The 20,968-nt window shown below is 52.5% G+C and overlaps 1 protein-coding gene and 2 pseudogenes across 1 annotated transcript; 2 read left to right on the plus strand and 1 right to left on the minus strand.

The window, feature by feature from the left end:
* The window catches only part of LOC130862743 (non-receptor tyrosine-protein kinase TNK1-like), a 255,660-nt pseudogene that overhangs the window by 74,901 nt on the left and 159,791 nt on the right, over positions 1-20,968 (minus strand).
* LOC130862746 (BRISC and BRCA1-A complex member 1-like) lies at positions 44-5,762 on the plus strand. Its single transcript, XM_057752542.1, has 5 exons — positions 44-385; positions 906-964; positions 3,759-3,888; positions 3,988-4,074; positions 5,458-5,762. The coding sequence occupies exons 1-5, from the start codon at positions 86-88 to the stop codon at positions 5,656-5,658; spliced, it is 777 nt and encodes a 258-aa protein (XP_057608525.1). The 5' UTR covers positions 44-85; the 3' UTR covers positions 5,659-5,762.
* On the plus strand, positions 7,362-10,609 carry LOC130863098 (ankyrin repeat and LEM domain-containing protein 1-like; annotated as a pseudogene).

A 20,968-nucleotide genomic window follows, 5' to 3' on the forward strand; every position in this document is an offset into this window, starting at 1 on the left:
GCTTTAGTAACCAGTTGCTTTCAAAAACTCTTAACGCAGGACCCTGGCTTCCGCTATCCCCTCTCCATCCAAGCACCCGGGAGCCATGGAGGTGGCTGAGGCCAACAGCCCCACTGAGGAGGAGGAAGAAGAGGAGGAGGAGGAAGGGGAGGAGCCGACACCCGAGCCCAGGCCTCATACTCGCTCCAACCCTGAGGGGGCCGAGGACCGGGCTCTGGGAGCCCAGACCAACGTGGGCAGCCGCAGTGAGGGCGAGGGTGAGGCGGCCAGTGCAGATGATGGAGCAGCCAGTGTCCCAGGAGCCGGGCCCAAGCCCTGGCAGGTACCAGCACCAGCACCTGAGGTCCAGATTCGAACACCACGGGTCAACTGTCCAGAGAAGGTGGTATGTCTTGGTGGGAGATGAAGGGATGGGGTCCTCAGACAGGCCACTCCTGCCTTGTGAGAGTCTCTAAATTGCTGCCTTATTTTCCTGTGGGTTCCAGGAGCACCACACACTTGGTGATCTAAACATATTTTTATGTGTGGCACCTGGACCTCCACATGTGTCCCCAGCCCCTCCCTGGGGGTCCTAAGCAGGAGCTCCATCCCTGAGCCACACCCCCAGCCCCTCACTGGGAGATTCTAGGCGGGGGCTCCACCCTGAGCCACGCCCACAGCCCTTCACTAGGGGACTCCAGGCAGGGGCTCCACCCCTGAGCCACGCCCCCATCCCCTCATTGGGAGATTCTAGGCAGGGGCTCCACCCTGAGCCACGCCCCCATCCCCTCACTGGGGATTCTAGGCAGGGGCTCCACCCTGAGCCACGCCCCCAGCCTCTCTTGAGCACTATGTCTGGGTCCCACCCTAGCTGTCTTAGCTCTGTCTGGTTTCATCCTATACTCTGTCTTCTGTTTGTGTTTCAGATCATCTGTTTGGATCTTTCAGAGGAGATGTCTGTGCCAAAGCTGGAGTCCTTTCATGGGTACGTGGCACTGGGCTTGAATATGGGCAGCTCAGAATGCATAGGGACCTTGTTACCCAGTAGGATCTAGGTGTCCATGACACAGTTTCAGGGCTTGTGGCCTTCTAGGCTTCTGTCCATATGTGTGACACTCTTAGGAGCCTAGTGATCCTGGCGTGTGTGTGTGGTGGGGGCTCAGGTTGATGGGGCAGGCCACTGTCAGGTGAGTTCTGTGTGCCCCTGGCAGGTGTAGTAGGTGTCACATCTGGAGAGGCCTCAGGGCTCTGTATGGGATAAGAAAAAGACCACAGGAGCTGGTGGCACAGCCCTGCCATCTCAGCACTGGGAGGTGGAGATGGAGGAATCAGGAGGTTTGGGCAGTCAGTAATTTGGGTGCCAGTTTGGGTTCCACAGCAGACTTGAGGCTAGCCTGCACTCTATGGTGAGTTTGAGGCTAGCCTGCACTCTATGGTGAGTTAGAGGCTAACTTGGTATATTGGTCTGGGTGCTCTAGAAGAACAAAGCTGATGAATGAATGTGTATACATACGCAATTATATATATAGATAAATACACTTAAAAAGGGGATTATTAGAGTGGCTCACAGGCTTTGGCCCAGATACTCCAACAATGGCAGTCTGCTAAGGGCAAAGTTGTTCAGTGCATGAGGCTGGGTGTCTCAGCTGGTCTCCGGTATATGCTGCAGTCCTGAAGAAGCAGGCCCTAATGACAGTGAAGGAATGGACTTGCTAGTGAGAGCCAGAGCAAGCAGGCAAAGCCAAGTGTTCCTTGTCCCTGTCATTTACATAGGCTGCCAGCAGCAGAGGGCGTGGCGCAGGTTGAAGGTGGCCCTTCCCACTTCGGAAGCTGTGTATGAGAAGTGGGAGATCTGTATTAGAAGCGGGTCTTCCCACTTCAATGATTTAATTAAGAAAAGAGTGCCTCAGCCGGGCAGCGGTGGTGCACGCCTACAATCCCAGCACCTGGGAGGCAGAAGCAGGTGAATTTCTGAGATATCAAGGCCAGCCTGGTCTACAGAGTGAGTTCCACCTGTGTCTGCCTCTTGAATGCTGGGCTTAAAGGTGTGTGCCACCACCTCACATCAAATTTATCAATATATTTTTGAGACTTTCTCATGTAGCCCAGCTTAGCATTGAATTCACCGTGTAGCTAAGGATGGCCTTCAGCTCCTGATTCACCTGCTTCCACCTCCTGAGCGCTGGGATGACAGTGTGCTGGAGAGGAACCCTCAGCCACATGGCTGCTGAGCTGCTACAGGCACTTCACCCACTGAGCTGCAGGCACTGCACCTGAATCCCAGCCCCAGCAAAGCTCAGGGGTTTTGCTCAGTGAAATCACAAATAGAATGAATATTCCATGTATGATATTATAGAAATTACATACAAGACCCAACATGCAGCCAGGTGTTGGGGTGCAGGAGAGTCAACCTAGCACTTAGAAGCTGAGGCAGGAGGATTCCTAGTTAGAGGCCAGCCTTACCAACAAATATCTAGACTCTGTTTCAAAACCACAAAATGAACCCCTTCCCTCAAAAAAAGCATTGACAGAAAGCTGGCTGTTAATCCACAGTGATCCAGACCCACAGCCACCGAAAACCCAGGCCGCCCAGAGTGGTGGAGGGGTGGGTGTCAGCGAGCCTGACTCCAGGGGACATCCACTGCAGCAGGGCTGGCATTCAGTTACCTAGAAAGTCACAACCCTGTCATTCACCTGGTGGCTCCCCCAGAATTGAGGATGCAGTAGATGTGGCAGGAGAGGGGAGCCCTGGAGGGTCTGCAGGGGGTTAAGGCTACCACCCACTTTATGATGAGTGAGAGGCAGCGGGCTTAGAGAGGTGCTGTGCTGGTGGGAATATACGCCTACCCCGGGGGTCACACAGCCTACGTAGGGGTCACACAGCCTCCGTAGGGGTCACACTGCCTACCTCAGGGGTCACACAGCTACCCCAGGGGTCACACTGCCTACCCCAGGGGTCACACTGCCTACGTAGGGGTCACACAGCTACCCCAGGGGTCACACTGCCTACCCCAGGGGTCACACTGCCTACCCCAGGGGTCACACAGCCTATGTAGGGGTCACACAGCTACCCCAGGGGTCACACTGCCTACCCCAGGGGTCACACTGCCTACCCCAGGGGTCACACTGCCTACTCCAGGGGTCACACAGCTACCCCAGGGGTCACACTGCCTACTCCAGGGGTCACACAGCTACTCTAGGGGTCACACTGCCTGGCCCCAGAGGTTCCCGTCATCTCCCAGGATCCAGGTCAGAAAAGGCCCCTGCCTCCGAGCTGGCACCTCGTCCTTACCGTTTCTTCAGATCTAGAAGGTCTCTTCAGTCTCATGTGAGTGGTCACCCAGAGTGGGGATGCCTTGGTTCCTTCCCCAGACAGGTGCAGACAGAGTTGAGGCTGCCCAGTGTGTGTGTGTGTGTGTGTGTGTGTGTGTATGTCGAGGGGGTGGGCAGCCTGGGACAAGATCCTGTGTCCAGCGGTGGGGCTTGAATTTATTAAGGCTTTTAAAGAAGTCATACGGTTTTCATTATGTATTTATTTTGTGTGCAAGCACATGTTCCACGGTAGCTGTGTGGGTCGGGGGAACTTGTGAGACTCCTTCTCTGCTTCCTCGCGTGGCCCTGACTGCAGGTGCCTCTAGCCCCGGCGCTGTCTCTCTGGCCCTGGCTTTAACATGCAGGACTGCTAGGATCGTGGCTGTGGGATTCAGCTGTGATAGGTGGGGTTCCAGCCACGGCTTGTAGGCGGCTGAGGACCCAGCTGTCTCCCCCTCCCTCTGTAGCCAGCAGAAGACTGAGCTGCCAGTCACAGAGAATGTGCAAACCATCCCGCCCCCCTACGTCGTGCGCACCATCCTGGTCTACAGCCGCCCTCCCTGCCAGCCCCAGTTCTCCCTGACTGAGCCCATGAAGGTAAGCCTGGAGGGAAGGGAGGGCAGTGGTTAGACACCAAAGGGGACCTCCCGGGACCACAGGCTGGAGTGCACCCCATCCTGGTCTCATTCACTGCAGAAGATGCTCCGGTGTCCCTACTTCTTCTTCGACATCGTCTGCATCCACAATGGCACCGAGGAGAAGGAAGACAAGAGGAGGTGGAAGGTGAGAGAGACATCACAGTGGAGTCTGACTTGGACCTGCCCCGGCGGTCATTTAACAGCTGCTCCCTACATTCCACTTTGAGTTGGTGGTGACTGACTTGGGAGGCTGTGGCCTTAGCAGCCAGCCACACCATTCCTTGCACCTCCTCCTGACTCTACCCTGCTGCACTGTCTGCCCGCAGAGCCCTCCCCTCCCAACTTCTCCAGGCCTTACCGTTCTTATGCTCGGACTTGCCCTGTGAGCGGTTTCTAATACCTGTGAGTTTCAGTTTACAGACTGCAAGGTGGGGTAGGTAAGGCGCCTGAAGGCTAGCACGAGGACTCGCACTCAGTCCCGGGACCAGCATGGTGGGAGCACTGACTCCCAGGGGTTATATCCCGACCTCTATATGCCTGCACATTCTCACACATGTACCCACACACCCATGCACACCTGTGCGTGAGGCACCTGAAAGGCTGAGGCAGGGGTTGTGACATGATAGGGATGTTGTGTGACAAGACGTTTCCTGGACAGACACAGCACTCACCCCTGAGAGGAGCCCACAGCACACCAAAGTACAATGGACACCACGACGTCCAGCTTGATGAACCAGTGAACTTACTGGGGTTGCTTACAGGAATAGGGTGAGGGGTCACCTACAGGAGCATAAATGACAGCTACATCACCAAAGCCCACACAGCAGGACTGACAACTCACAGACTGGGAGCCTGGAGCACACTGCACAGCCTGCAGGCTGGAGAGTGTCCCGTCCACATAACTTTGGTCTAATCTCTCCAGGCCGCTGAGGAGCTCCTTACCCCAGCAGGGAGGGGCCTAGTGAATCTGCTCAGTTTCAGGGACTTCCTGAAGCTGTTTGGAGTTGTTTGCCTTCCTGCCTAAGGAGCTTCCCTGCAGGGTAGAATGTTTATCTCAGAGAAAACTCTGGACTACAGAGTGAGGCCTTGTTTGAGGGACTAGGAAATGCGGGTGGCAGGTGCTGCTGTGGGCACTCCCACGCCTTCCCCTCTGGTTTGGATCAGAGTCTCTTGTTGCCAAGGCAGCCACCTTGCAAGGGAGAGCACTGGGATGCAGGTCATGTCCTGCTGCGTTCAGCTGTCCACCTAACTGTGTGTGGGGGGGAGGGGAGCACTTACCTGGCAGATACTTTACTCACCCAGACCCCTCTCGCCAGCCCTTTGGGCTTCTAGGGTGCCCAGGTCCTGGCTGCTTGGTGGGTGCCAGCCAATGTTTGCTGACTGCCTTAGTAGTTTCTGGCATGACCAACTCCTCTTCACCCCTCAGGAACCACTCTAGATGCCCCTTCTTCTAGGACGGCCTCCAGGGGCAGGGAGGGCCTCTGCGGGCTAATGCCAACCCTGAACAGCCTCTCCTTGGCCCCCACAGGATGTATTCTCCTTCATGGGCAGCTTGGACACCAAGGGCACCAGCTACAAGTATGAGGTGGCACTGGCTGGACCAGCCCTCGAGCTACACAATTGCATGGCCAAGCTGCTGGCCCATCCACTTCAGACGCCTTGCCAGACCCATGCGAGCTATAGCCTGCTGGAGGATGAGGAGGCTGGTGAGGGCGAAGCCACCGTGTGACCCGTGGCATTTCTGCACCGTTCAGGAGCCCGGTGCACCCACACCCACTCCTACTGTGTCTGCTGTAAATTCTTCCTGGGACCAGTTTGTCACCAGAATAAAAATCTGAGGCTTCTGAGCCTGCCTTCTGGTCATTTTAGGTTCACCGAAACAGAAAACAGGAGCTGAACTGAACAGTCTGCCACGGCTTCTGGCTCGGCCGGATCCATCTCGGTGTCCTGATGCCATTGTGACTTGGGCTGTTCTCTCCCTCTGACTGGTGTTAACTGCACTTTGCAACCTCCTCTTCACCGTACAGAACCCACCACAGACGTCCTTTCCTCCAGAGACAGGGGTGATCTTTTGCACGCAAGACCGGCGTGGCCCCCACAGGAAGGTCCTCCTGGACACCCAAGGGTCCCAGCTCCAAGTGGGAAGCGGGTTGGGGTGACATCTATTACCCCACCACCCCAACTCTTCTGCAGTACTGTTTGGACCTGTGTGGCCTCACCATGAGCGATCACCACCCAGGGGTCTAGGATGGGGACATTTGGTGGGCGCCCCAGAAGAGGAAGGCAAACCTGGAGTCCCTCCTGCCTTCCCAGGTCAGGCCACAGAGGTTCATCCACTCCACCTTCTCAGTTGATAGAAACCAAAATGGCAGTGGGTGGGAGTCGGGCTCACTTTGATGTGGGAGACAGAGGCGGGAGGATGGCCAGTTTTAGGTCAGCAGGGGCCACATCGAGAAGCCTTGATTCAAAAGGATTATGAAGAGAAATAGACCGGACCTGGTGATGATTCATCCGTTCAGAGGACTGGTTGTGCGTGCAGAGAACCTGGGTTCGATTTCCACGTTTGGGCTCACAGCTTACGTTCCAGGCGATACGATGCCGCTTCTGGTCTCCATGGACACCAGGCACACATGGTACACAGACAGGCATGCAGGCAAAACACCCACACACTTAATTTTAAAAAGTAGGTCAGCTTGATTAAATGTTTTCTGGCCTCTTCATTTATTTGCCACTTAGTGTTGAGTCCTGTCTTCCATTTGCAAATAAGGAAAATGCAGCTCTTTAGAAAACTTTATTTAATTAATTTGTGTGCGCGCGCACGTACGCTTGTGCAGGCTCACAGCCAAGGCACACATGTGTATGTTAGTCTGTTCTCTTTCCAATGTCTGCGTCCTGTGGTTGGGATCAAACTCAGGTCCTGAAGCTTGGCAGCAAGCACCCTTATCCGCTGAGCTGTCTCCAGGCCCTGGCGAAGACCTTCCTCACAAAGCGACGGTGACAGCCAGCTCCGCTGGATTGAAAGTGCACGACGCTGTTCCTCAGGAGGCAGATCCCAGCACTTGCAGACTGAGGCAGAAGGATGGCCCTGAGTTCCTGGACAGCTTGGGCTAAGTCTAGGATACCCAGTAGTTTGTTTTGTTAAAGGCAAAGAGAGGTTCTGCTCTTTATCCCAAGCTCCCCTGGAATTCGCGGTAATCTTCCTGGCTCAGCTTTCCAAATCTCTGAATGAGACCCCAGCTGAGCGCACCACCCGCTCTCCAGTCCCTGAGGTTTGATGGTCCAGGACACACCTTGTCTCCATCAGCAGCTTGGGGCGACCCGGGTCCAACCAGGTCTTTCCCAGAGGCAGGCCTGGGGAGCCGGGGGCGGGGCTGCGCATGCGCAGAGGTCGCCGCGCGAATTTGAATCCGAGGGCTGTGACACCTCTGGGACATGGCCAATGCTGCCCGGCAACTGTTGGTGGCACTGCGCGAGGAAGATCCGCGGTGAGCGCGGGACGCTGGTCCTCCCTTGCCTTCTGCTCCCCGGGCGGCCAAAGGGCTGATGTCCGCTGTCACCGTCCCCCCAGGGCTGTGGAGGAGCTGCTGCACCTCGGGGCGGACCCCAGCCTTGTGCTGTTGGATGGCGTGGCGGCTGTGCACCTGGCGGCCCAAGCTCGCCGTCCGCGCGCCCTGCATTGCCTCCGGATCCTGCTGCGCCAGGGCGCTGACCCCAATGCTCGGTGAGGCGCCGTCCCGGTCACCGTGGTGCGGTGGGTGTGACTTGGGGACCAGGCTGCGCTGGGCATCAGGCTCCCGGGTCCCAGGCGTCTGGTCTAGGAGGTGTCTGCTCCCGAGGTCGTGACTTGGTCATTCTGGCACTCTGGAGGGTGAGGCAGGAGGATGATCGTGAGTTAGAGTATCAACTTTCCCCTCACCCCCATTGGTAGTGGGCACAGGGGGCTGAGGCAGAGGGAGCAAAGAGTTCAAGGCTTGGAAAAGGAAACTCCTCCTCTCTCCCGGGGTCCCAGGTCCACTGAGGCGCTGACACCCGTGCACGTGGCTGCCGTGTGGGGCTGTCGTGGCGCCCTGGAGCTGCTGCTGAGCCAAGGGGGCGACCCGACGCTGCGAGACCAGGTCAGGATCACAAGCAGCTCGCTCGGGGCGGGGTGGGGGGTGGAGGAGGGCGGGCCGTGGGCGCCCCCTGCTGAGCTGACCGTGCCTGTGCAGGACGGGCTGAGGCCACTGGACTGGGCTCTGCAGCAGGGACACCATGACTGCGCAAGCCTGCTGCGGGACTGGACACGCCCACCCGGATACCCTGGAGCCAGCTGGTGAGCAGGGCTCAGGGGGTGCAAGGAACCTGTCACCGCGCTGCCTCACTTCTGGGGTCAGTTCCATCTGCCCATTTGCCATCTGTCAATCACTATCCATCGTCTCTCAATCATCTTATCACCTAACTTTTATCTGTCATCTATCTTGTCTATATCATCTGTTTATATATTTATCTGTCTGCTTAGTTGTCATCTGTCTATATTTTAGAGAAGTTACCTGTAGCCCTGGCTGGCCTTGAATCCACCATGGGTCGAGGACGTGTCTTTGTGAGGTCTCCTGGCATCTTTATACCTCCGTGTTTGGCACCGGTCTCAGAGCAGCTCATGCGCAGAGCTGAGCTGGCAGCTGCTCGTGAGGTGGCGGTGGAGCCCGGGAGTCCAGAGGCCACTAGGAGTGAGGACTGCAGCAGCGATGCCTCCTTTGTCACTGCATCGGAGGACTCTCTGCAGCCCCAGCGCCCTGCGGGGACACTGGGGCCCGCAGACAGCCTGTGGCAGTCTGGTGGGGCTGAGGCAGCTGGGAATGGGGTACTGAGCTGCCAGCTGCAGGCCCTGACGTTGACCACAGGGGCCACCAATGTCCCATCCCTGCCCGGTGACGGGGACTCGGGGGCCTTGCATCCACACGGCTCAGTGCCCCCCATGTCCGACCTGCAGCTGCTTCAGGCTTTGCGGGCACTGGGCCACAGTCCTGGCCCGGTTACCCCTTTCACCCGTGGACACTACTTGCGGCGGCTGCAGGAAGCCCAGGCTAGCCCGGGTGAGCTGGTAGTCCCGTGGCGGTGTGGAATCCCGAGACCTGCCTGATAGCCCCACCGTCCTCACCGGCGGTCCTTCTCAGCTCTGGCTCGGTTTCCCCTTCCCAGCTGTTCCAGGGCACAGCCCAGAACTGGCGGAGGTGCTGAGAACAGGCCACGTTCCCGACTGCCAGGCGGATGAGGCCGCCCTGGCTCAGCACTTTCAAGGGCCGGATCCCAGGAAGAGGTGGCGGGGAGGCGTCACCAAGTCCAGCTTTACATATCTTCTTCTTGACCCCAGGTATGATGGGGACAGTAAAGCTGGGGCTTGGGATTAGAGGGATCTTGGCTCCACAGGGTCCGCCCTGACAGAGGTGGGGAAGGGTTGGATTGTTCCTTGCTGGTGGCTTCTGCCTCCGTGAGGGGGGGGGGTACACGACTGTGAGCACGAGGCCTGGGTTGTTCCAGGGAGATTCTGTACACACACACACACACAAGTTGGTGGGGATTTATTTATTTTTGATTTGCTGTGTGTCCCTAGGGAAGGGACTAGCCTTCTCTGTTAATTGAGTCAGTTCCGGCTGTGAGTACCCATTTCATGGCTTATAAAATAGGGGCCCCTGGATGTGGGTTCAAAAGGGCCCACGGCTCTGGGGACAGCGGTCATCTTCTCTCTCTGAGACGTCCTTCCTCCCCCACCACACTTATTTAAACGTTTTATTTTCTGTGCGTGTGTCTGTATGTGCACATGTGGAGGTCTAAAGGTAACTTCTGGGAACTGATTTTTCTCCTCCATCGTGTGGGTCATCGGGGTTGGCAGCGTCAGGGTTGGCAGCTGGCTCCTTCACCGTCTGCACCACTCTGTTCCCAGGCAGACGCAGGGACTGCCTGCCCGAGCCTCCTCCCTCACACTGGCCGAGTGTCTGCAATGTTTCGTGGGAGCCATCTTCTACGTGGGCAACGGGACCCGTGCCCGGCCGGATGCCCACCTCTGGGAAGCCCTCGGCTACCATGAACGCCCAGGGAAAAATGTGAGGACAAGGGGCAGGAGTGGTCAGGCCTGCCAGCCTTCAGACAGTCGGAGGGCAGAAGGCTTAGGACCCGACTCCTGATTCCACACCCCAGGCCTGTCCCAAGGTTCGCCGGATCTTAGACATCTGGGCCAGCGGCCGCGGTGTCCTTTCCCTACACTGCTTCCAGCACACGGTGGCCATGGAGGCCTACACGCGGGAGGCCTGCCTGTTGGACGCCCTAGGTAAGGGTCGGGCTTTTAGGGCTGAGGTCTCAGGGAAAGTGAGCTCTGAATTCCCTCACTGTTCATGTTCATTCCCATGGTGGGTAGTTACTGAGCGCCACCTGCATACCTAGAACACGCCTGTCGAAATATAGTCTGTGCCGCTTGTTGTGGAGGAGGGGTGGGTGGAGGCCACGCCATGACTTTGCCTCTGATCTGTCCAGGTATCCAGACACTGACCAACCAGAAACAGGGCCACTACTATGGAGAGGCTGCCTACTGGCCACCCACGAAGCGGCGGCGCTTGGGGGTGTATCTGCTGCACTGCGCTCTGCTAGTTTTCCTGGCTGAGGGGGAACGAGAGCTGAGGCCGCAGGACATCCAGGCCCGAGGCTGAGTGCTGAGGACATGATCGTGAAGCATGAGCCATGGGGTCCCCAGCTGGGTCCCCAGCTCTGGCTTTAGAGGCTTGGTGTGTGTATGTGTGCTGAAGTGTGTGAGTGATGCTGCGTCTGGGTGCTCCTGGATAGGTGGTGAGCTCCCATTGTGTGTGCGGGGCAAACCAGCCGAGGGGCAGAAGGGCCTCTAGAACATTCTACTTTCAGGCCAGACGTGTTAGTGGTGGCCTACCACCACAACCTCGGGAGGATGGGACAGGAGGATTGCTAGTTGGAGATCAGCCTGGAGACTGGAAACTGGCATACATTTGTATTCGGTTAGAGGCCTCTGAGTGTGTTTAGTGGCGACAATCCTTCCCCCGTGGGTGTCCACCCTCCAGGGCCCAAATATGCTCTCGGGAGAGCATCGAGGGTCAAGCAAGGCTGCAAAGCTCAGACTGACTTTGAGCGGAGTGTGTGTGCATGTGCGTGTGCGTGTGTGCTCGTGTGTGAGTGTGTGTGTGTGTGCACGTGCGAGTACGCCTATAGTGTTCCTAGGAATGCCTTACCCCTCCGCAGTCCTGTGCTGTGTCTAGCCCCTTGCCCTCTAAGCATCCAGGCAGCCTGAGGTTGTGGCCTGCCTCTCCGGTCCTCACCCTTCTCCATCACCAAGTGGCTGCCTTCCTCCAAGAGCTTCAGGAAAGCCCAGAGCAGGATCTGCAGGCACATGGGGAAGTCCCTCCTGCTGTCTACCCTTCAGCCCCACCCAGATGGATCTCCAGGATGGCCCGCCACCCTGCTGGAACCTCACCAGGTATTCATTCACTCGGTTAACACCCATTAAGCACCTACAGTATGCCTGAGGTAGGACTTCTCAACCTTGGCTCTGTGGACCGCTTGGGGTTGTGTCTCTGCTGTGGGACATCGTGTGTGTGTTGTAGGGTGCTGGGCGTCCCCCCTCTCAGGATACAAGGGAAACTCTGCCCTCTTCCACCAGAAGGTTGCCCACCTGTCTTGGGTCACACCACCTGGAAGCGCCACTGAGGAAGATCAGTCCTCCAGATCGCCCAGCTGACAGCCCTGCCCAGGCAGAGACCACGCCCACCATAAGTCACACCCACTTAAAGCAAGCCACAGCAAGGCTTGTAGCCTAGGAACCATACTCACCTGGAAGCTCTGGAACTGCGGCCGCCCCCTTCACTTGGACATAGATTGAGGCATCTGAGGGCCATGCCTCCCGGTGCCACGCCCCCAGATTCTCCATGCAGCTAGCTGCTGCTTCGAAATGGGGGCCTTCTGTTTCACTCAGATGCTACCTGATGGCTGGTTGTGGCCAAGAAACCAGGTTCCCAGCTCAAATACTTTTTTTGTTTGTTTTGCTTTTGCTTTTTTTGAGACAGGATTTCCCTGTGTTGTCCTGGCTGTTCTGGAACCCGCTCTGTAGACCAGACTGGCCTCAAAGTCACAGAGATCCGCCTGCCTCTGCCTCTGGAGTGCTGTTATTAAAGGCGTGCGCCACTGCCTGGCTCCAGCACAAATTCTTTTCGATTATTTTTATTTCATGTGCACTGTGTTTTTGTCTTCATGTATGTCATATGAGGGTGTCAGAGTCCCTGGAACTGGAGTTATTGTTATGAACTGCCACGTGGGTGCTGGGAATTGAACCCTGATCCTCTGGAAGAGCAGCTCAATGCTCTTAACCGCTGAGTCATCTCATCTCCCCAACCCCAGCACAAATTCTTTTTTTTTTTTTTTGATTTTCGAGACAGGGTTTCTCTGTAGCTTTCTGGTTCCTGTCCTGGAACTAGCTCTTCTAGACCAGGCTGGCCTCGAACTCACAGAGATCCGCCTGCCTCTGCTTCCCGAGTCCTGGGATTAAAGGCGTGCGCCACAACCGCCCAGCCCCAGCACAAATTCTTAATGTCATTGTGGAGCTGGCAAAAGGAGAATCAGTCGGTAGCAAGGGTTTAGAGCCACAAGGGCCTGAGATGTCTGGGTGCTGGCCTAGCCTGCAGGAGGCTTTGGAGGTGTAGGGGATGGGGCGTGGGAAGAGGGAAGGAAAGAGGGATATTGTGATAGGTGTGTGCCTGGCCAGTCTGAGTTGCACGTGGAACTCAGTCTCAGTATAATATAACACTGACTTTGTGGTTTAGTGTCCTTAGACAAGGGGCTGGCCATTTCTGCTCATTGCCTTCCTTAGAAAATGTTTTGGATTCCTTGAACTAGCGGAGCAGGATTGTAGAATCCTGCCAGGAGGTCAGGAGTTCAAAGCCAGTTCAATATGCAGTGTGTTTACAGTCACCTTCAGGTTGCTCACAGAGCACAGCTGCTGCAATGTCTCCATGCTGGGAGTGCGGGCCCAGCCTGTCATGTTGCTGTCTCATGCATCCTGCGGTGCTGACTCCCTCTCCTGCCTGCCTCATTGTTTCACCTGCATTTGGGGACAGTCCCCAGGGGACCTTGTCCTTTTGTGTCTGGAGCTTCCTGTGAGGTCAGGACTACCCTGGCCAGGAGTTTAGATGCCCGGCAGAAGGAGCACACTTTGAGTGGTGGCTGATTGGCCTGGGGTGCCAGGATCTGGGGTACAGCTGCTGCAGTGCCCTGTTTGTCTTCCTGGATGGGGGCAGTGGCAGCTGCAACCTCAGGACTGAGGATGTGCCCTGCAGCAGTGTCTGACAGTCCCAGTTCTCACTTTAGTGTGTGTGTGAGTGTGTGTGTGTGTTCTGACAGCCCCAGCTCTCACTTCAGTGTATATGTGTGTGAGTGTGTGTATGGGTTCTATCTGACAGCCCCAACTCTCACTTCAGCATGTGTGTGTGTGCTTGTGTGTGTGTATGTGTTCTATCTGACAACCAACTCTCATTTCAGAGAGTGTGTGTGCATGTGTGTCTGTATGCTTGTGTGTGTGTGTTCTGACAGCTCCAGCTCTCACTTCAGTGTATGTGTGTGTGTGCTTGTGTGTCTGTATGCTTGTGTTATATCTGACAGCCCCAGCTCTCACTTCAGTGTATGTGTGTGTGTGTGGTTGTGTTCTATCTGACAGCCCCAGCTCTCACTTCAGAGTGTGTGTGTGTGCTTGTGTGTGTGTTGTCTGACAGCCCCAACTCTCATTTCAGAGAGTGTGTGTGTGTGTGTGCTTGTGTGTGTGTTGTCTGACAGCCCCAACTCTCATTTCAGAGTGTGTGTGTGTGCTTGTGTGTGTGTATGTTGTCTGACAGCCTCAGCTCTCACCTTAGAGTGTGTGTATGCACACGCATGTGTTCGCATTCTACATCTCCCTCTCCAGGGGTGGGTAAACTTTGATCCTTTCTGCTGGACAGGTGGTGAGCAACCCAGGTGGGTGGAAATGAGTGTGTGTGGAACAGAAGTTACTCTAGAACGTTCCACTGCATCTCCAGGCCTGTCATCCTTGGGGACAAGCAGAGAGGAAGTATCTTGGCTTACCTGCTGCTGGGGAGAAGCACGCTGAGGGGAAGGCTGTGATGCTGCTGTTGGAGGTTCCAGCCTGGCTGCACCTTGCTGCCACCGTGGACAGAGAAGATGCACGGTCCATGCTGCAGGCTAGCTGATCCTGGGCTAGTTCTCTTCACTTTTACACAGTTCAGGCCCCTGCCTATTGTGGAAGCTCTTATTTTTGGATTGTATTTTATTTTAAATATTTACTTATTTATTTATTATGTATAAAATATTCTGTCTGTGTGTATGCCTGCAGGCCAGAAGAGGGCACCAGACCCCATTACAGATGGTTGTGAGCCACCATGTGGTTGCTGGGAATTGAACTCAGGACCTTTGGAAGAGGAGGCAATGCTCTTAACCTCTGAGCCATCTCTCCAATCCCCTGGATTTTATTTCTTAGAAAAAAGAAATTGCTTGCTGCTAGTGCAACTCAGGTGATAGACAGCGAGTGCTGCGCCTTCTCCCAAGGACGGCGCAGGGAGGTGCTTAGCTTAAGTCTGCTCTGTTGAGCTAAGAGGTGGTAGTGCACACCTTCAGTCCCAGCCCTTGGGGATCAGAAGTAGAGAGATCTCTGAGTTCGAGGACCAACCAGGGCTACAGAGTGAAACCCTGTCTTGAAAAACCAAACAGGAAAGAATTCTGTTCTGAGGGCTTAGGGGTGGCTCTGAGGTTAAGACCACTGGCTGCTCTTGCAGAGGACCTGGCTTTGGTCCTCAGCACCCTCATGGTGGCTCACAGACATCTGTAACTCCAGCTCCAGGGGACCTGACACTCTCTTCTGACCTTCACAAGCAACTGCAATCATGTACACATAATACATTTAAAAATAAAAGTTGCTGAGCTCGATGGCTGTCTCAGGGGTTTATTGCTGTGAAGAGACACAATGACCACAGAGACTTTTTTCTTTAATTTTTTTTAAAAAAGTATGTTTTCTCATCTTACATACCAATTCCAGTTCCCCCTCCCTCCCCTCCTCCTGCTCCCTCCACCTTCCCCTGTACCCCACCCCATCCACTCCTCAGAAAGTGTAAGGCTTCTCATAGGAAGTCACCAAAGTCTAGCACATTGCTTTGAGGCAGGACCAAGACCCTCCCCACTATATCTAGATTGAGCAAGGTATCCATCAAAGAGAATGGGATCCCAAAAGACAGTTCAAGCACTAGGGATAAATCCTGGTCTCGCTGTTGGTGGCCCTGCAGTCTGCCCCAGCCGTACACCTCACCCACATGCAGAGGCCTAGTTTGGATCTATGCTGGTTACCCTGCTGTCAGACCAGAGGCAGTGAGCTCCCATTAGCTCAAGTAGCTGTTTAATTGGGCATCCCAATCATGGTCTTGACCCATTTGCTCCTATTATTTCTCCTTCCTCTCTTTGACTGGACTCTATGAGCTCAGCCCAGTGCTCCGCTGTAGATCTCTGAATCTGTGTCCATCAGTTGCTGGATGAAAGTCCATCTGACTATAGGGCAAGGCAATTTCAGGTATCTCCACAGTTGCTTAGGGTCTTAACTGGGTTTATTCTCGTGGATTCCTGGGAATTTCTCTAGTGCCAGGTTTCTTGCTAGCCCCATAGTGGCTCCCTCAACCAAGATATCTCTTTCCTTGCTTTCCCTCTCTGTCCTTTTCTTCATGGTGGCCACTGGGAGGGTGAGGTACAAGGACCCGATTGGAGGCCAACCTAGGCTACTTACTGAGTCCAGTTGGCACCTATATATGTTCCAAGATAGGGTTTCTGTGCTCTGGTTGTCCTGGAACTCATTCTGTAGAACAGGCTAGCCTTGTACTTGGAGATCTGCCTCCTAAGTGGTGGGATTAAAGGTGTGCACCACCTGGCATAACTGGATATCAACATGTAGAAGAATGAAAATAAACCCATATCTATCCCCGTGCACAAAATGCAAATTCAAATGGGTCAAAGATCACAACATAAGTTCAGTTACACTGAACCTGATAGATGAGAAAGTCGGAAGAGGCCTTGAACACACAGGAGACCACTTTCTAAATACAACACCAGTAGGACAGACACTGAGAGCAGCAATTGAATGGGACCTCCTGAAACTGAGAAACTTCTGTAAGGCAAAGGACATGGCCAATAAGACAAAGCAGCAGCCAACAGAACAAGAAGATCTTCACCAGCTACATCTGACAGTGTTGAGCTACAAAATATATAACGAACTCAAACCAGGGGAGGTGGTGCACGCCTATAATTCCAGCACTCGGGAGGCAGAGGCGGGTGGATGTCAGTGAGTCCGAGGCTAGCCTGGTCTACAGAGTGAGTTCCAGGACAGCCAGAACTGTTACACAAAGAAATCCTGTCTTCAAAACAACAAAAAAAAAAAACCAGAAAAAAACAACCCAAACAAACAAACAAACAAAAAACCCAAATAGTCCAATTAAAAAATGGGACACAGATCTGAACAGAAAATTCTCAAAAGAAGAATCTCAAATGGCCAAAAGACATTTAAGACAATGCTCAACATCCTTAGTCATCCAGGAAATGCAAATCAAAATGACTCTCAGGTACACCTTACACTTTCAGAATGGCTAAGATAAAAAACGTGGATGACAGCTTATGCTGGAGAGGATGTGGAGCAAGGGGAACACTCATCCATTGCTGGTGGGAGTGCAAGCTTGTACAGCCACTTTGGAAATCAGTGTGGTGGTTTCAGATAATTGGGAATCAATCTACCTCAAGACACAAGTATCCCACTCTTGGGCACATATCCAAAGAATGCTCAATCATACCACAAAGACATTTTCTCAACTATGTTCATAGCAGTCTTATTTGTAATAGCCAGAACGTGGAAACAACCTAGATGCCCCTCAACTGAAGAATGGATAAAGAAAATGTGGTCCATTTACACAGTAGAGTACTACTTAGCTGTAAAAAACAATGACATCTTGAAATTTGCAGGCAAATGGATGGAACTAGAAAAAAAACTATCCTGAGTGAGGCAACCCAGACCCAGAAAAACAAGCGTGGCATGTACTCACTCAGAAATGGATGTTAGTCATACAGCAAAGGATAACCAGGTTACAATTCACAACCCCAGAGAAGCTAGGTAAAAAGGGGGACCCTTCTGGTTGATGGTGGCCATTCCTTTTAATCTGAGCACTCGGGAGGCAGAGACAGGCAAATCTCTGTGAGTTTGAGGCCAGCCTGGTCTATAGAGGGAGTTCCAGGACAGGCTCCAAAGCTACAGAGAAACCTTGTCTAAGGAAAAACAAAAGACCCTAAGAGAGACACACACGGAGGGCCCCAGGAAAGGAAAACAGTTAAGATCTCATGGGTCAACTGGGAAGGGGAATCAAAGGGAGGGGACGTGTGATGGAACATGAGGGCAAGTTCGGGAGTGATGGAATGGGAGAGCAATGAAAGAGATACCTTGATAGAGGGAGCCATTAAGGGTTAGGGAGAAAACAAGTGTAAATCCCGAACTCTGGCTCCATCTTTGGAGGCCCCGCCCCTGTGCCCCTTGCACCTTGACACCTCCCCGAGGAGGGTCAAGGTACCCGCCAAACCTTGACCCCTCATCTGAGGAGGTCAGGACCACTCCCCCAGTCTATTTAAACTGCTCCTCGCAAAGGCAACTTGTGGTCTTCCCTCTTTTCATGCGGTGGTCTTCTCGGTTCCCCTTGGGGCCTCCCAAGAATGCAGGAGTTCTTTTTTTTATTTTTTTTTAATTTTTTTTATTATTTATTTTTTTATTAATTTTTTTATTTTGTTTTTTATTCTTTTTTAATTAATATTTCCACCTGCTCCCCATTTCCCATTTCCCTCCCCTCCTCCCAAATATTGCCCCCTCCCCCCACTCTCCTCCCCCTATCCCCACTCCTCTTCTCCACCCCCCACAGCATTCCCCCTCCCTTTCGATACTGAAGAGCAGTCCAAATTCCCTGCATAGCGGGAAGACCAAGGTCTTGTATCTAAGTCCAGGATGGTGAGCATCTAAACAGGCTAAGCTCCCACAAAGCCAGTTCATGTATTAGGATCGAAACCTAGTGCCATTGTCCTTGGCTTCTCATCAGCCTTCTTTGTCTGCCATGATCAGAGAGTCCAGTTTCAACCCATGCTTATTCAGTCCCAGACCAGCTGGCCTTGGTGGGCTCCCAATAAATCAGTTGCCCAAGGTACCAGCTGGGGACATCTCCCTGGACACCTGCGAACCCCTCTAGAGACAAGTCTCTTGCCAACCCTAAGATGGCTCCCTTAGTTAGGATATATACTTCGCTGCTCCCGTATCCTCCCTTCCTATATCCCAACCATCCCAATCCCCCGAGCTCCTCCCATCCTCCCCTTCTCATGTTTCTCATCCCATTTCCCCTTTGCTCCTTGCCACCTCACCCGCAAGTTCCCAGTTTTTGCCCGGCAATCTTGTCTATTTCCCCTCTCCAGGCAGATGAGTATACGATTTTCTTTGGGTTCACTTTCTTATTTAGCTTCTCTAGCATCACAAATTATATGTTCACTGTCCTTTATTTATGGCTAGAAACCGATTATGAGTGAGTACATCCCATGTTCCTCTTTTTGGGTCTGGGATACCTCACTCAGGATAGTGTTTTCTATTTCCATCCATTTGCACGCAAAATTCGAGAAGTCGTTGTTTTTTACCGCTGAGTAGTACTCTAATATGTATATATTCCACACTTTCTTCACCCATTCCTCCATTGAAGGGCATCTAGGTTGTTTCCAGGTTCTGGCTATTACAAACAATGCTGCTATGAACATAGTTGAACAGATACTTTTGTCATTTGATGGGGCATCTCTTGGGTATATTCCCAATAGTGGTATTACTGGATCTTGGGGTAGGTTGATCCCAAATTTCCTGAGAAATCGCCACACTGATTTCCAAAGTGGTTGTACAAGTTTGCATTCCCACCAGCAATGAATGAGTGTGCCCCTTTCTCCACAACCTCTCCAGCAAAGGCTATCATTGGTGTTTTTGATTTTAGCCATTCTGACAGGTGTAAGATGGTATCTCAAAATTGTTTTTAAAAAAAGAAAAAGAAAAAGAAAAAGAAAAGAAAAATAACAGTAATTTACAGACACTCTTCATTAATATCTCTTAATATCAGTGGACTCAATTCACCCGTGCAAAGACCTAAGCTAAGAAAATGTATATGAAAGCAAGATCCATACTTCTGTATACAAGAAACACACTTCGACGTCAAAGACAGACATTACCTCAGTGTAAAGGTTTGGGAAAAGATTTTCCAATCAAGTGCACCTAAGAAACAAGCTGGTATACCTCCACCAATATCTAACAAAATAGATTTCAAACTAATACAAATCAGAAGAGATGGAGGAGGACATTTTATTCTCATAACAGGACCAATTCATCAAGGTGAAATCTCAGTCCTGAATACCTATGCCCCAAATACAAGAGAACCCATATTTGTAAAAGAAACTAAATCTTTTAGAATTTGACCCTGGGTTGTCTCAAGATTGTAGATACAGCGAGGACAACATTCAGCCCATCCTTTAACCAGATTGGGTTCTATAGCTATGTTCAAGACAATAATAATGTCTTATAAATTGAATACAAGCATTTATTGAAAGAAACACAAAAGTAACATACAAGAACATGCCACAAAACAAAAAAAAAGCAAAACTTGAGCTAAAATACCTCTTTTTTTTTCTTCCTGAGACTCTCTCACAGTTTCCCAAGGCATGAATCAGTATGAACCATTTTGACTGTATTTTGACACTTTGAATATTAAGTATGTCCACTGTTGCTTCTGGGAGTTTAGTATGGCCTGGCCACAGATAACACAAGGAAAATATGTGTTGGCTATTATCCACTACCAGCCCAGCTGTCAGAATAGAAAACAGAGTATACAAATATTCATTGGATTGACAATTTTGTGTGATTAACATTCCTAGTTTCCCCAGTTCTATCTGTGAACATGTGAACCTTTTGACTCCCTACAAATTATAATATTTGTACATTTACTTTCGTACCTCCAACTCTCCTATATACCACACATCCCAGTTCTCCTTCAACTGTGTCCTTTTTTCATGCATTGTTATTTTTTTAATATTTTAAATATTTATATGATTTATTATAATTTTTTAATTGTTTATTTTTATTCTTTTTTAATTAAAATTTCTACCTGCTCCCCATTTCCCATTTCCCCCTTCCCCCTTCCCCCACTCCCCTCCCCCTATCCCCACTCCTCTTCTCCTCCTCCCACTCCATTCCCCCTCCCTCTCGATACTGAAGAGCAGTCCAAATTCCGTGCCCTGAGGGAAGACCAAGGTCCTCCCTCTTCTATCTAGGTCCAGGAAGGTGAGCTTCCAAACAGGCTAAGCTCCCACAAAGCCAGTTCATGTATTCGGATCAAAACCTAGTGCCATTGTCCTTGGCTTCTCATCAGCCTTCATTGTCTGCCATGTTCACAGAGTCCAGTTTCAACCCATGCTTATTCAGTCCCAGTCTAGCTGGCCTTGGTGGGCTCCCAATAGAGCAGTTCCACTGTCACAGTGGGTGGGTGACCCCTCGTGGTCCCGACTTCCTTGCTCATGTTCTCCCTCCTTCTGCTCCTCATTTGGACCTTAAGAGCTCAGACCGTTGCTCCAAATTGAGTCTCTGTCTCTATCTCGATCTATCGCCAGATGAATGTTCTAAGGTGACATGCAAGATATTCATCAGTATAGGATAAGGTCATTTCACGTTCCCTCTCCTCAGTTACCCAAGGTACCAGCTGGGGACATCTCCCTGGACACCTGCGAGCCCCTCTAGAGTCAAGTCTCTTGCCAATCCTAAGATGGCTCCCTTAGTTAGGATATATATTTCGCTGTTCCTGTATCCACCCTTCCTATATTCCAACCATCCCAATCCCCCAAGCTACTCCCATCCTCCCCTTCTCACGTTTCTACCCCATTTCCCCTTAGCCCCATACCACCTCACCCTCAAGTTCCCA

The sequence above is a fragment of the Chionomys nivalis genome, chromosome 20 (assembly GCF_950005125.1).
Source record: "Chionomys nivalis chromosome 20, mChiNiv1.1, whole genome shotgun sequence".
NCBI lineage: Eukaryota > Metazoa > Chordata > Mammalia > Rodentia > Cricetidae > Chionomys > Chionomys nivalis.